Below are 13596 nucleotides of genomic sequence, written 5' to 3' on the forward strand. Positions count from 1 at the left end.
GCGTGACGCAGCTGCAGACTGCAAAATAACTGTTTATGGTGCAGAGTATATTCTACCTGCATATCCTGAAACAGCTTCAGTGTTCCATTGTGACTCACATCCCCCAGTGTAGAAATTCGTCTGGTGCCCCAAGCGGAAAACCCGCTTAATGCTCCGACCTGTGGGAGCCGAGTGCAACACCATAGCAGGATCTGTCAGTCTGTCTGCTGGCTCAACCCATGGATTCATGGCCGCAGTCTAATCCTCCAGCATCACTCGCATGGCAGCCTGGAGACTCCTCGACACGGGCCAGCCGTAGAGTAGGTGTGGAAGGTACCAATGACCCATCGCTCAGCCTTGCACTGCGTATGCCGGGTGATAGAATCCACAGAACCACCAGTCATTGACCACCAGCAGATGTACCGCTCAGTAGAACAAGAGTATGTCAGAGGTAGCTATCCCTCTCTCGTAGACCAACTGACATTTCTCCAGCACTATTCTAAGCAGGCGTCCTCCCCACAACATTGTTCTAAGTACTCACCTTCGTAAAGAAGGGTCAGGCCAAGAGAAAGGGGTGATTCTGTAGCTGATAAGGGTTACGTGGCAAAGACACCATTTTCAGAATGGCAGATCTCCCCAAAGGGGACAGGGGAAGCATGGCCCAAAACCTAACGTACCGTGCTAGACCATCCAGCTGGGGAACAAGGTTCTTATCATGATACCTTGATGCATTGTTCGTGAGGATGTCCTCAAGTTACCTGAACACCGACGAGAGTATAGGAATCCCCGATGCCCACGGCATATCCACCAGACAAGGAGCTATGGGGTATATCAGTGACTTGTCTGTATTCATGTGTATGTTCCAAAAAGTTGAAGTATTTGAAGTGTACTGGGTCCTGACAACTGAGTCCACTAAGAACAAAACATCTAACGCATACAGCGAAATCTTGTCGTTCACCGCACTGGTCCTCCGAAAACCCCAGAACAACGCGTCAATACACAGCCAGGACCTCAATTGCAAGAGCAAAGAGAAAAAGGGGCAACCCTGACAAGTGCCCCGTGTCACCAGACACCACTCAGATGATGCCTCCCCACAGGCCCCCTAGCCACCAGTACAGTGTATAGTAAACGCGCATACACAATAAATTTCAGACCCAACCGCATGTGGGACAAACGGGCGAACACCCAATCCACTGAGTCGAAGGCTTTCCTAAAATCGATGGAAAGTAGAGACCGGTGGCTATGATAGTCCTTTCTCATTGCAATTGTGTTATGCACTCGCCCTATGCTTTGACTGTGAGAAAGTGCCATCTTTCTTGCATGGTATGCCCCCACTTGTTGCTGAATTGCTGAATGTACTTTGACTGAGTGTGCCCTGGACTCCTGCCAGTCAGGTGCCCAGGGCCTATGTTCCTTCCCTAAAACAAACCAAACCCAAATTGGCAAACCCTGGCCACATGTCAGCCCCTAGTAAATGGTACCCTAAGTACCCAGGGCTTTGTGACCAAGGAAGGCCTCTAAGAGCTGTAGCACACCTTGTGCCACCCTTAGAGGCCCTGTACCCTTACATACACACACTGCCTTTGCAGGCTGAGTGTTTGGGTGCAAGACAAAAACAAAGTCGACATGGCACACATCCCTGTGTGCCATGCCCTTCACCTACACTGCCATGGCATACATCAGTCACCCCTCTAGCTGGGTGCCTTATGCCAATGGTGTGGGCGCAGGAGCAAGAACCCTGTGTCCCTACAGTGCCCAGGTCCATTCCTGGGCCCTGTAAGTGCAGTGCTGCCATTTAAGAGTACATGGTGTTGAGAGCTCGTCAAACACGAGCTCCACAGCACCATAATGGCAACACTAAAGACTGAGAAGTTTGGTATCAAACTTCTCAGCACATTAATCCCACACTGATGCCAGTGTGGGATTTAATGTACCCAGCACCCCAGAGGGCATCTTAGAGGTGCCCCCTTAAAACTAACCTACAAATCCACGTCTGCTCTGAGGCTGCCACCCAGCAGACATGTTGCTGGACCCCTGGGTAGGAGAGCCCCTGCTCTCCCGGTCCTGCAACAATGCACATCCTGGGCGAGGTGCTAAATCTCCTCCCCCAGGATGGGCAGGGGGAAGCTTCAAAGGCATGCCGCCTCTGTGAGCTTCCCCAGGCCCCTGCAACCCCCCACTCTGGCGGGAAGCTTTTGGTAATGATGCATTTTTTGTTAATGGTAAAATTATCAAGCGAGTGACCCTTCAAACAAAGGGAACTGGGTTCAAACCAATTAATAGCAAATTGTTACCTCTAGAGTTTATAAGGCGTCCCTAGATCTACACACTCAAGCTGACATAAGTGCTCAACCTATGTCAGTTTGTTCAGCACCTATGTCAGTTTGAGTGTGTACATCAAGGGACACCTTATAAACTCCAGAGGGAACAATTTGCTATTAATTTTTTTGTTAATGGTGACAGGAAGCAGATGGAGAAGAAAGGCAGCTTCAGCTTCTCAGACTAAGGGGAAAGAGAGAGGGGCAGACATTTTTGGTATGGATAGTTGGTGCATCTCTTTGCCTTATGTGATGCCTCAGGAAATGGACTACAGACCAGTTTTGTTCTCCACTTTCCTAGGCTGTTGAGGACGAGGCTCTTTGGCTGTCAAATATAATCATCAGAAACCATAATGGAGATTATTTCATATTCACAATGAATCCTTTATGACTTTTCCTAGGCGGTTTTCAGGAGTTATCATAGTCTTCATCTGAGGGGACTGTTTCCATTGCTTAGGATTTTTGGAGCCATTGGAGCAAACTTCCTCTTTGTGGTCTTTAAGAGTTTTTGTTGCATGTGTCCTGCAAATCTTAAGAGTTTTTACTTTTATGAGTTTAGTGCAAACTGTAGATGCATTTGCTATGAGGATCATCTGAGTGGACTTTCTTTTCCACACAGGAACCACAAAGTCTGCAAAGACTTTTTTGTTGAAGATTTAGATATGGCTGAAACAAATTCGGATTCAAAGTCTCTAGTATAGATATCCGCTACAAAGCTCGGGAATTTTTTTTTTTTTTTGTTGCATATTTATATAGCGCGAACTCGACCCGAAGGTATTGGAGCGCTTTACATAGCACCGTATTTACATTACACATTCAGGCAAGGGGAGATTAAGTGATTTGCCCAGAATCACAGGATGTGGACGCGACCTCGAGGCTCGAACTCTGGTTTACATATTGGGGAAAATAAAATTATAAAGCCAAAATAGACTTATCTGTGGGGATGTAAGCAGAGCTCAAATTGACTTCACACAATGTGCAGTACAAATCTTAGGGATGGTGGCCTCTAGGGTGTGGTATTCACTTTGCCCTCACCTCATTAGTTGAAGTTTAGTGCCTTTTTAATGGTCTAGGGTGTGGTATTCACTTTGCCCTCACCTCATTAGTTGAAGTTTAGTGCCTTTTTAATGAGGTTGGTAGGCTACTACAGTGACAATGCTTACAGTCTTTAAGGCAATATTTAACATTATACTGCTATTTTAATGTTAACATAGGACTCCAATCTCAACTATGGGGATGATTAAATCTGTAAATCTATGACAGTTCCTATGCTGGAGAATTGGAGGACCTTGCTGGCAAAATGACGGTGTTGGCATACATTCAGGGTAGGACAAAGCCTCTAAGTGCTCTGTAAGAGAAATTATCCCACAGCACTTGAGTGATTTTCAGAAATGAGAGTTCTTAAGTATTCCAAGAATCTAGGAAAAAGTGGAGGGCTCTGAACAACACATGAGGAGGAACACAGATGCAGGTGCTGGGGGGATCTCTCCCAGTGTACAGGCGACCAAGTGTGAGAAAGGATGTAAAAGACAGCAGGAGATTTAAACGTAATTCAGCGTCTGTATGACCATTATGGAGTGATTACCTTCCTAAAAAGGATCCTAAAATGATAACTGCATGAGGAATGGGGACATGGGGATGAGAGTGCAGGCAATGGGCAGACCCATCGCTACTGCATGTAATTATGCACAAGGACGACATCATATTTGAGGGTTCTCTTTTTCCCTGAGCTGGGAATTAAAAGCAAATTAAACTACCACCTTTCTAAACTAGAACTGTTCTATCGTAGGGAAACGTTAATTTAACTGAACAAGAGGCTGGTTAAACATAACTGGAGGAGGCAGTATCTAGTAAACAGTGATTAGAAGCAGGGATTTGGAATTCCTACAGCCAGATGCCCAGGACCTATTGTTTGGGGTCACGAGTAACAAGTTTTCATGTGTATTTTGACCTTGGGACAAGTAGGTCCAACCCCCTGCAGCACAAACACTTTGGCTGCCAGTTTGCAGAACCACATTATGAATCAGGGAAGGGTACACTGTCTTCAGTTAAGGTAATATTTTTGCCCATATGTTAATGCTGTTCTAACTCATAATTATGGTTCACTAATTAAAAGCCTTTATTATCAGGGTGAGCGCTCTAAATAAATGTTGTAAGCTTCCACTGCACTACTGACAGTGGTTTCAGTATAAAAATGAATATACACGTTTTCAAAGTTTAGCAATATGAGGCTATGTGTAATGCTCACAGAAGGCCTCCGATTTGATGCAAATATTTGCAGAAGCTTGAAAGCAAGATTGATGATACTTTGCTTTCAAAATAAAATGTTCATAAAAAAATAAAAGCAGGAAAAAAAACATTTTGATAAACTACTGTAAAATTTCAGGTAACATTTCTTTGCAGCATCATTTAGTAACATGGGTTGATGCTTGCTGGTATTTTCCAAAAATATTAATCAGTGTAACCAGTCTCAATGAGGTAATGGGAAACAAAAATAAACAAGCACTGGCAAAGGCAGTAAGTCTGAAATTGGTGGTCAGCTTTTTAGTTTTGTCAATGTGTGAATAGTTTTGGCATGGTTTTTGTAAAACCTTATTGGTGCGGGAACTGCCGGGCCCTCACCGTTCTAACAGACATTGGCAAAAGCAAAAATTGTTTTTGGTCTCAAAAAGCACACACTGCCACAGTAGTTACTCGCATTGAACAAAACTACTTAGTGTGCCGATATGCTCCTTGGGAAAGAGCAAAATGCTGCCCCTCACAGTGAAGCCAAGCTATGCAGAGAGAGATTGACCTTTTTAATAAACGCAAAAGATCACGGACAATGCCAGACTAAATTAGGGGCTCAATTATTAAAGAAAGTTTCAAAAAAGCACCCATGGTATATGTTCTTGCATTAAGTGCAGCTATACAGCTTCTGTGAATTCCCAAAAGTAGGACAAGAAATGAAATGAAATGAATGGAATGAAATGAGGATTTATTGAGCGCGATAGCTACCCTGAGGCGTCCTAGCGCTAACGGACAGGCGTGTGGCGGGAAATTAATCAGATTTGTTAAAAAGCAGGGGTTTTAACTGTTTACGAAAGGGGAGCAAATTGGGCTCGGATCGGAGATGAAGGGGCAGGGCGTTCCATAGTTTGGCCGAATTGTAGGAGAATAATCGACCTCCACATCTGACTCTTATGATCCTGGGGATAGTGATGAGGAAAGAGGAAGTTGATGCAAGATGTCTGTTTGGTATATAGGGAGTGGCCAGTGGATGATTTATAAGGGCGCCGGTTTTCCAGAAGGCTCGATGGATGATACATAAGCTCTTAAATTCAATTCTTTGCCTCACTGGAAGCCAGTGGAGATTTTTCAGTCCGGGTTTGATTGAGAGTCGGCGAGGGGTCTGGAGGAGAGTACGGGCTGCGCAGTTTTGGATGACCTGGAGTTTATGTAAGGTACTCCTAGAAAATATTTGTGGACTGCATAATATGCAACTGTAGATTTGCTCATGCTAAAATCTGAGTGTTTGCAAGTTAACTTTCCCTCCAACCACTTTTTCCGAACTCTGGAAGAAAGTTTACATCTGCCATTGGCAGTAGTACATTTCCAATATTTCTCAGTATGGAAAAAGATTAGAGAAGAGTTTTTGAAAACCTTTAAACATAGTAAATAGGTTTGCACAGACTCAAAAGGGCATTCTAACTCTGGCACTATTGCTTACCACTACCTTCAGCCCCAGTATGTAGATTTGGGGAAACAAAGCAACATAAGGGGATTGCAAGTATTCACACACTACTATGGTATGAACCCTGGCATAATCAGAGAGGCTATATCAGAGCTCCTATATAATGAGATTGATGCCTAATTTGTTGCCGCTCTACATGGCATCAAAAGGACAAGTGGATTTGGTTACAGGACAAGTAGATTTATGAAGCAACCTGCCCCATGGACAAGTAGATATTTTATTAAATTCCACATCCCTGTAGAAGATAATTTTCCTGAAAATACAGGTCCAATTGTGGATGAAAAGTGATTTTAAGTAAGAACAACCTGCTAAGGAACATAGTAATACTGAGACTATATTCTCGTAGCTTCTTAAAATGAATAACCATGTTTACTCAGTAAGTAACCCATATTTCATTTAAACAAGCATACCATCGTTTTATCTCTTGATCCTTTTTCTTAAAGTTTTCCAGTTTTTTCATCCCCTTCACGTTTTGCTGATTTAAAGTTTCTTCCGTTTCCCATGTGTTGTGGATACTCGACCAACCTTTCCATTTTATAAGATATTGAGTCTCTCCTGGTTCCCTCTCATCATAATCTGCATTTGGATCGCCATCCGCTTCTACTGCATATATGGTGGTTGTGGCGCCTACGGCTGTTAAATTAAAAAAGAATGAATGTTAATGAGTGATGTACCATCACCTCTCAATTGAGTCTCTGGGTGTTTGAAAAAAAATACCTCTTACAAACAAAATCTTATGAGAATGGTGATGTTAGCCTAGATTAGGCCAAGACAGTTTTAGTTGCCAACTGCTGAGGTCATGCAAGTCTCTTCTTCAAAGAGTCATTAAAGTCAAAGAGGTTTACCACGCCCCTCAATGAAACAAACATGAGCAGCCTCACTTTAGTAACAGGCATAATCTTCATTTCAGCACTGTGTTTTAACAGATACGTTTTTAAATGTTTACTAGTGGATCAGTACTGTTGGCAAGAAAGTGCGCTGCACAGCTTTAAAAATACAGATGTGCTACACAGCTCCTGCAGTTTCTGTCCCACTGGAGATGCATCATTTTGGGCCACATGTACAAAGATTTTTTGGCATTGAATGCACAAGGTACTACTAGTGTAACGATATATCTGTAAGAGACATTAGTTAGTGGTAGATTCCTTACCTTAGAATATCCCCAGGCGTCAGATTGGATCTGGAAAGTTTTCGGCAGCAGTACCCCTGCGCGTTGGAAGGTGGCGTCGTGCGGCTCCACGTCCGTCGCTGGTGTCGTAAGGGCCGACATCACAGAGACTACTTATGCGCCATCCATCTGACGCAGCGGCGCGAGCCTCGGCTCGCTGTGACAGTCTCTGCTTGGTGGGCGAGAAGTGAATAAAGGGATACGCTGTCACTCCGTGCAGCGGGGGATTCGTGGAACGGGGTCTCCCCCTCCTGGGGCCGGCAACCCGAGAACGAGAAGCGGTCCTGGTGAGAAAGTGCCATCTTTTTTGCATGGTATGCCCCCACTTTTTGCTGAATTGCTGAATGTACTTTGACTGAGTGTGCCCTGGACTCCTGCCAATCAGGTGCCCAGGGCCTATGTTCCTTCCCTAAAACCCAAATTGGCAAACCCTGGCCACATGTCAGCCCCTGGTAAATGGTACCCTAGGTACCCAGGGCCTTGTGACCAGGGAAGGCCTCTAAGGGCTGCAGCACTTAGGGTACAGGGCCTCTAAGGGTGGCACAATAACACAAACACACTGCCCTTGCAGGCTGAGTGTCTGGGTACAGGAAAAAACAGTCGACATGGCATACATCCCTGTGTACCATGCCCACAACCTACACTGCCCTGGCATACATCAGCCACCCCTCTAGCGGGGTGCCCTATGCTAGTGGTGTGGGCACAGGAGCATGAGCCCTGCTCCCCTACAGTACCCAGGTCCATTCCTGGGCACTGTAAGTGCAGTGCTGCCATTTAAGAGTATATGGTGCTGGGAGCTTGTCAAACACGAACTCCACAGCACCATGATGGCAACACTGAAGACTGAGAAGTTTGGTATCAAACTTCTCAGCACATTAAACCCGCACTGATGCCAGGGTGGGATTTAATGTACAATGCACGACAGAGGGCATCTTAGAGATGCCCCCTGAACCTAAACTACAATCCACGTCTTGTCTGAGGGGCTGCCACACATCAGACGTGTTACTGGACCCCTTGGTAGAGAGCCATCCGCTCTCCTGGGCCTGCAACAATGCACATCCTGGGCGAGGTGCTAGGTCTCCTCCCCCAAGATGGGCAGGGGAAGCTTCAAAGGCATGCTGCCTTTGTGAGCTTCTCCAGGCCACTTGCTGTACTCAGCAACTGGCCCCTACCGGTTCTAAACCCCCACACTGGCGGGGAGACTGGCCGGAAAGACAGGGGGTGTGCCAGCCTCTGCCAACCCCACTCCTCAGGTGGGGGAGGCGAGGTAAAACACATCCCCGGGCTCTCGCCATCTTGAAGATGGGGAGCCCTGCTCAATCAGGACTAGACCACTGCCCCCCTCCCACAGGAGAGTGGCAGGATAGGGGGTGTACCCAGGGCAGGGACCCAGTAGTCCCTGCCCTTTACCTTCCTGTAACGCCCCTACATTTAGTATTTAGGGGAACCCTGAACCTTCCTTCCTCAGATTCCAGATTCCAAAACAGCAAATAAGACAGGCCGTGCAGCTGCTAAGAAGAGGAAGACACTACCTGCTTTGGCCCCAGCCCTGCCGGCCTGTCAACCCTCGAACCTGCTCCTGCTAAATCCAGGCACCTCCTGTGGCCAGCAACCTCACAAACCCCGGAGGACCTGGCTACCTTGCGACTGAGCATCTGGGACTCCCACGAGCAGTGGCTCTGCTCAAAGCAAGTATCTAACCCCTGGCATCAGCCCGGAACGGCGAACCCTGCACACTCTGCACCCGCCAAACCTGGCCTGTGCTGGAGTGGACAAAGACCCCGAGGACGTCGCCCCGGCAACTGTGACCCCGAATCCGGCACCCAAGGACCCACCTCGACGCTCCTGACGACGCCTGCAGCCTCAGAACCAGGGACCCCCCCCCAACCACGATCAACGGAGGGTAAGATTTCCCGACACCAAAAGGCACCGGCGCCCTGCAGCCTCCTGTGCCCGACTCCTGGGTACCTACCTATCCTCCAACTACCCAACTTACCTCTCGAAGTGGTGGTTACACCTGAAGAATCTTCGTTCCCAAGCTTGCAGCCTTTGTTCGTCCTTGAGCTTTTCCATTGCAATCCATTGAGCGCACGAGGGCTCAAAAGCACCCTGCACCCAGCCGCCAGAGTGGCCTTGGCAGTGCAACTTCTACTCCTACCTACTAACCCATTTGCCCTGAGCAAGTGACCAGGAACCCAGCTCCCACAGCCACGTAGCCTGCTAGTCAGCAGCCACCAACCAAGGATCCCCTGCCTCCCTTAGGATAACATTGTGCCTAACTCACTCTGCACCCGGCTGCCCCTGTGCCGCTGAGGGTGTAACAACTGTACTTACCTGACCCTGGGAGACCCCTGAGTCTATGCCCAGAACCTTAACTCTGCTAGTCGAGAACTTACTCAAAAGCAGATAACTCACTTTTCTTCCATAGGGTAAAATTGACTGGTTTCTCTTGAAATGTCTTCTAAGTGTGGAGTTCTAAACTTTAAAATATTCACCTAAAATCAACCAAGTAACGAAAACGGAAATACTCACCAGCTATTAGGAGAGATCCCAGTTCTGGATCTTGGTGCCCAGCACTGACCCTGAAAAGTACTTACGACCGTACTTACCACTAACTCAATTTTCTCCCATCGGAAACCATTGACCGTTTTTCTGTGAAATTTCTTCAAAGTGTCGATTTTTGCAAACTACAAATATTCTTTGAAAAATCGTACCAACTGTGAAAACGTTAATACTTACCTGTTTTAGATAGATGTCCCAGTACTAAGCCTAGGAGCCCGGCACTGGATTACAAAATTAACGAGAACATACTTTACCCGTAACTTGAATTTTCTTCCATAGGAAGCCATTGACTGTTTTTCTGTAAAATTTCTTCTGTCGATTTTGCAAACATAAATATTCGTTAAAAATCGCCTGTATAACTTAAACGCAGTTTCTCAACTGCTTACAGGTGGTATACTCGTGCTGGATCCAGGATCCAACACTGACCAAGAAGAAGTGACCATAGCCCTACTTACCTGCTAAGTGAATTTCCTCCCATAGGATAACATTGATAATTTGATTAGAAAAAGTTTCTAAGTGTCAACTTTTAAAATAGCAAAATATTGGTTAAAAATCACAACAGTAACTAAAACGTATTTACTCACTTGTTTCCAAGAACTGTCCCAGGACTGAATCTAGGATCCAGTCCTGGAGTTAGAAAATAAATCCTGAAAGTAATCAATTGCCTATAACTTTAAATTCCCATTGAGCTCAATATAATATTGTGTTTGAAATTGTGTTGCCTATTGCAACAAACTGCAACTATTGCATTCCAAGTCAATTGCCTCTTGCAAAGTATTTAACTAAAGCATCCCATTCTGAGAAAGTATATTTTGATACCTATTGTTGGTTCTAAAATAAAACAACCATATATTTTTATATACAAACCATTGGCCTAGAGTTCAGTTCTTGAGTGTGTGAGACCATTTGCTGACTGAGTGTGTACAGCAAATGCTTTACACTGTCCTCTGATACTGCCTTACTGCTCGACCAAGCTACCACTTGAGAGTAAGGTTATATCTAACTTTAGCCTCTGCCAAACCTCTGGGGGCTGTGGACTCTGTACACCCTGTACCTATTTGGGAACAGTATATACAGAGCCACTTTCCTACAGTCCTGGGCCCTGCAAAGCAAACACAACAAACACTGGACCATCGGAGGTGTGGGGGTCAGACTGCGAATGTGCAGAGGTCTCCTGAACCGATTGGCACCAGCGGAACACCCGCTCCCCGAGTCCCCAGCGGCCTGATGAGTCCATGAGCTGCGGCACATGAGGAGGACAGGACCTGTCCTAGATGAACCTATCGGCAGCCTCCACCGGGCAGCGGGAGTCTCGGGAGAGGCTTCCCCCCCCCCCACCCCACCTCATGTCCCTTGACAGCAGAGGCCCGGTGTGATCTGAACAAAAAGGTTACTTACCAGTAGGAGTAGTTTTGCAGCTTGAAGAATTTTCTGGATTCACACGCTGTGCATCATTCCGGCATCTAGTGGTTGGGTCCGGAATTGTCTCTTTTCTCTTTTTGTTTTTTTTATTCTTGTTTTGGTCGCTGTCGACCACCATTTGGTGCTCGGTACGTCCCCCGAGTGACGTCAGACGGTATCCTGAAGGTCGACGTGCGTGGTGGCCATCTTCGGATTCTTTTTTCTGTTTTTCTTATGTTTTTTAGTCCTTGAGATAGTTTTGAAAATACTGATGTAGTCCTTTGCTTCCCCACCTGTTATTTTCCCTTATAGGGGAGGCCAGGTGGGTCTCATGTAAATCCAGAAAATGCTTCAAGCTGCAAAACTACTCCTACTGGTAAGTATCCATTTCGTTTTGCAGCGTGACTCCTTTTCTGGATTCTTATGCTGTGCATCAGATTATAAAGCGGTTTCTCCTGTGTCTGGGAGGTTGTGGTAAAAGGAAGACCTTGCAAACAGGTGTTGAAGCACCCGCTGTCCAATTTGAGTTCCTTATTCATTTGTATGTCCACACAATAATGCTTTGTAAAGGTGTGTGGCGATACCCATGTTGCTGCTGTGCAAATGGAATCAATGGATACATTGGCCATAAATGCCAGCGTTGCTCCTTTCTTTCTAGTGGAGTGAGATGTTGGTTGCATTGTTAGTTCTTTTTTGGCATTGGCATAACATAATTGGATAGCTTGTACTATCCATCTTGCAATAGTTGCCATTGTGACAGCTGATCCTGTGTTGGTATGTGCGTAAGCAACAAACAATTGCTTTGTTTTCCTGATTTGCTCTGTTTCATGCAAATAATACAGTAAAGCCCTCCTTACATCCAGGGTATGGAGGCTTCTCTCTGCTTTAGTTTTTGGGGTTCTGGAAGAAAACTGGCAGGAGAATGTTTTGATTTATGTGATACATAGATACCACTTTTGGGAAAAACTGTTAGTCTAAGATCACTTTATCCTTGTGGATTTGTAAGTACGGTTCTTGTATCATTAATGCTTGCCACGTTATAGCAATGAGAAAGGCTGTCTTTAGAGTAATATGTTTGAGGTCCGCTGTATGCATGGGCTCAAAGGGTTTTGTCATCAGTTGAGAAAGTACTGTATTTAAGCTCCATGTTGGTAAGGAGCAGCTCTTGATGGAGCTATTCTTTTTGCTCCTTCTAAGAACCTTTTCATGACTGGTCTTGTAAAAAAATGTTTGCATGCTTTTGCTCTTATGTATGCCACTACGGCAGCAAGGTGCACTTTAACGCTGGAAAAGTTGATGTTGCTGTCCAAGAGGTTAGTAAGATATGTAATGACTCTTTCTTGTCTATTCATTGAACTAGTGTTGTTGTTAGCGGTGCACCATGTGGTATACTGCTTCTATTTTGATGTATAGCATTTTCTTGTTGACTGTTTTCTTGCTTCTTTTAGAATTTCCATGGTTCTCAGCGGTAGATTGAGATGACCAAATTCTATGTATTCAGGCGCCAGCCTGCTAGTTGTGGTGTTGCTGGTTCGGGGGGGGGAAATCTGGCCCTGTTACATAGTCAACAGGTCTTTTTCGGCTTTGATCCTGACCATTTCTCCTTTAGATAGTTCTAGGAGAGTTGAGTACAAGGTTTGCTTTGGCCAATGAGGAGCAATGAGAATCATATTTCTTCCTGGTTCCTTTGCTTTTTGTATCACTCTTTGCATCAAGGGTATTGGTGGAAAAGCCTAAACAAATGTCTGTGACCAATTGAGTGAAAGCGCATTTCCCTTTGACGGGTGTTGTGGAAACCTCGAGGCAAAGCATTGGCATTTCTTGTTCTGCATTGTTGCAAACAGGTCCAACACTGGTGTTCCCCAGATGTTGAATAGATACTGTACTGTTGTCTGTTTCAACTCCGATTCGTGGGAGCAGTTGTTTTGTCGGCTCAGTTGGTCTGCTGTGATGTTATCTACCCCGGTTGATAAACTATCTGTAGATTGATTTTTTTGGGGTATCCCTCAATGCCAGATTTCCTGTGCCAGTTTGCTCAGGGGAAAGAACCTTGTTCCACCGTGTTTGTTCAGGTAGAACATAGTAGTTGTATTGTCTGTTTGTATTAAGATTGTCACCCAAAAACTGTATGTGCTTCGTGAAGTCCTGTTCGCTCCACTGCCCGTGAACTTCCAGCTGGTTGAGATGCGCCCTCGCCCAACCGTTGAGGGATGCATCCATGGTGACTGTCACAGATGGAGTTGGGTTCCGGAAAGGTCTCCCCTGTACTATGTTGTTGGATCCCCACCATTGTAGCTCTGCTTGCACCCTTTGTGTAACAACCACTAGATCCTCCCACCTTCCTGTGGCTTGTGACCAGCTGTTGGTGAGCCATTCTTGAAAGGGCGCATGTGTAGGCAAGCATGAGGGAAAAGTGGGATACATGATGCCATCAA

General features: G+C 45.7%; 1 protein-coding gene across 3 annotated transcripts in view; it reads right to left on the bottom strand.

Moving 5' to 3' along the window:
* Nucleotides 1–13596, bottom strand: part of CHD1 (chromodomain helicase DNA binding protein 1) — a 1484343-nt gene that overhangs the window by 1306335 nt on the left and 164412 nt on the right. For all 3 annotated transcript variants that reach the window (XM_085632544.1, XM_085632543.1, XM_085632545.1), the window contains one exon: nucleotides 6441–6663. In XM_085632544.1, coding sequence (XP_085488670.1) covers nucleotides 6441–6663 — 223 coding nt within the window. The remainder of the gene's footprint in view (nucleotides 1–6440; nucleotides 6664–13596) is intronic.

The sequence above is a fragment of the Triturus cristatus genome, chromosome 2_1 (assembly GCF_964204655.1).
Source record: "Triturus cristatus chromosome 2_1, aTriCri1.1, whole genome shotgun sequence".
Taxonomy (NCBI): Eukaryota; Metazoa; Chordata; class Amphibia; order Caudata; family Salamandridae; genus Triturus; species Triturus cristatus.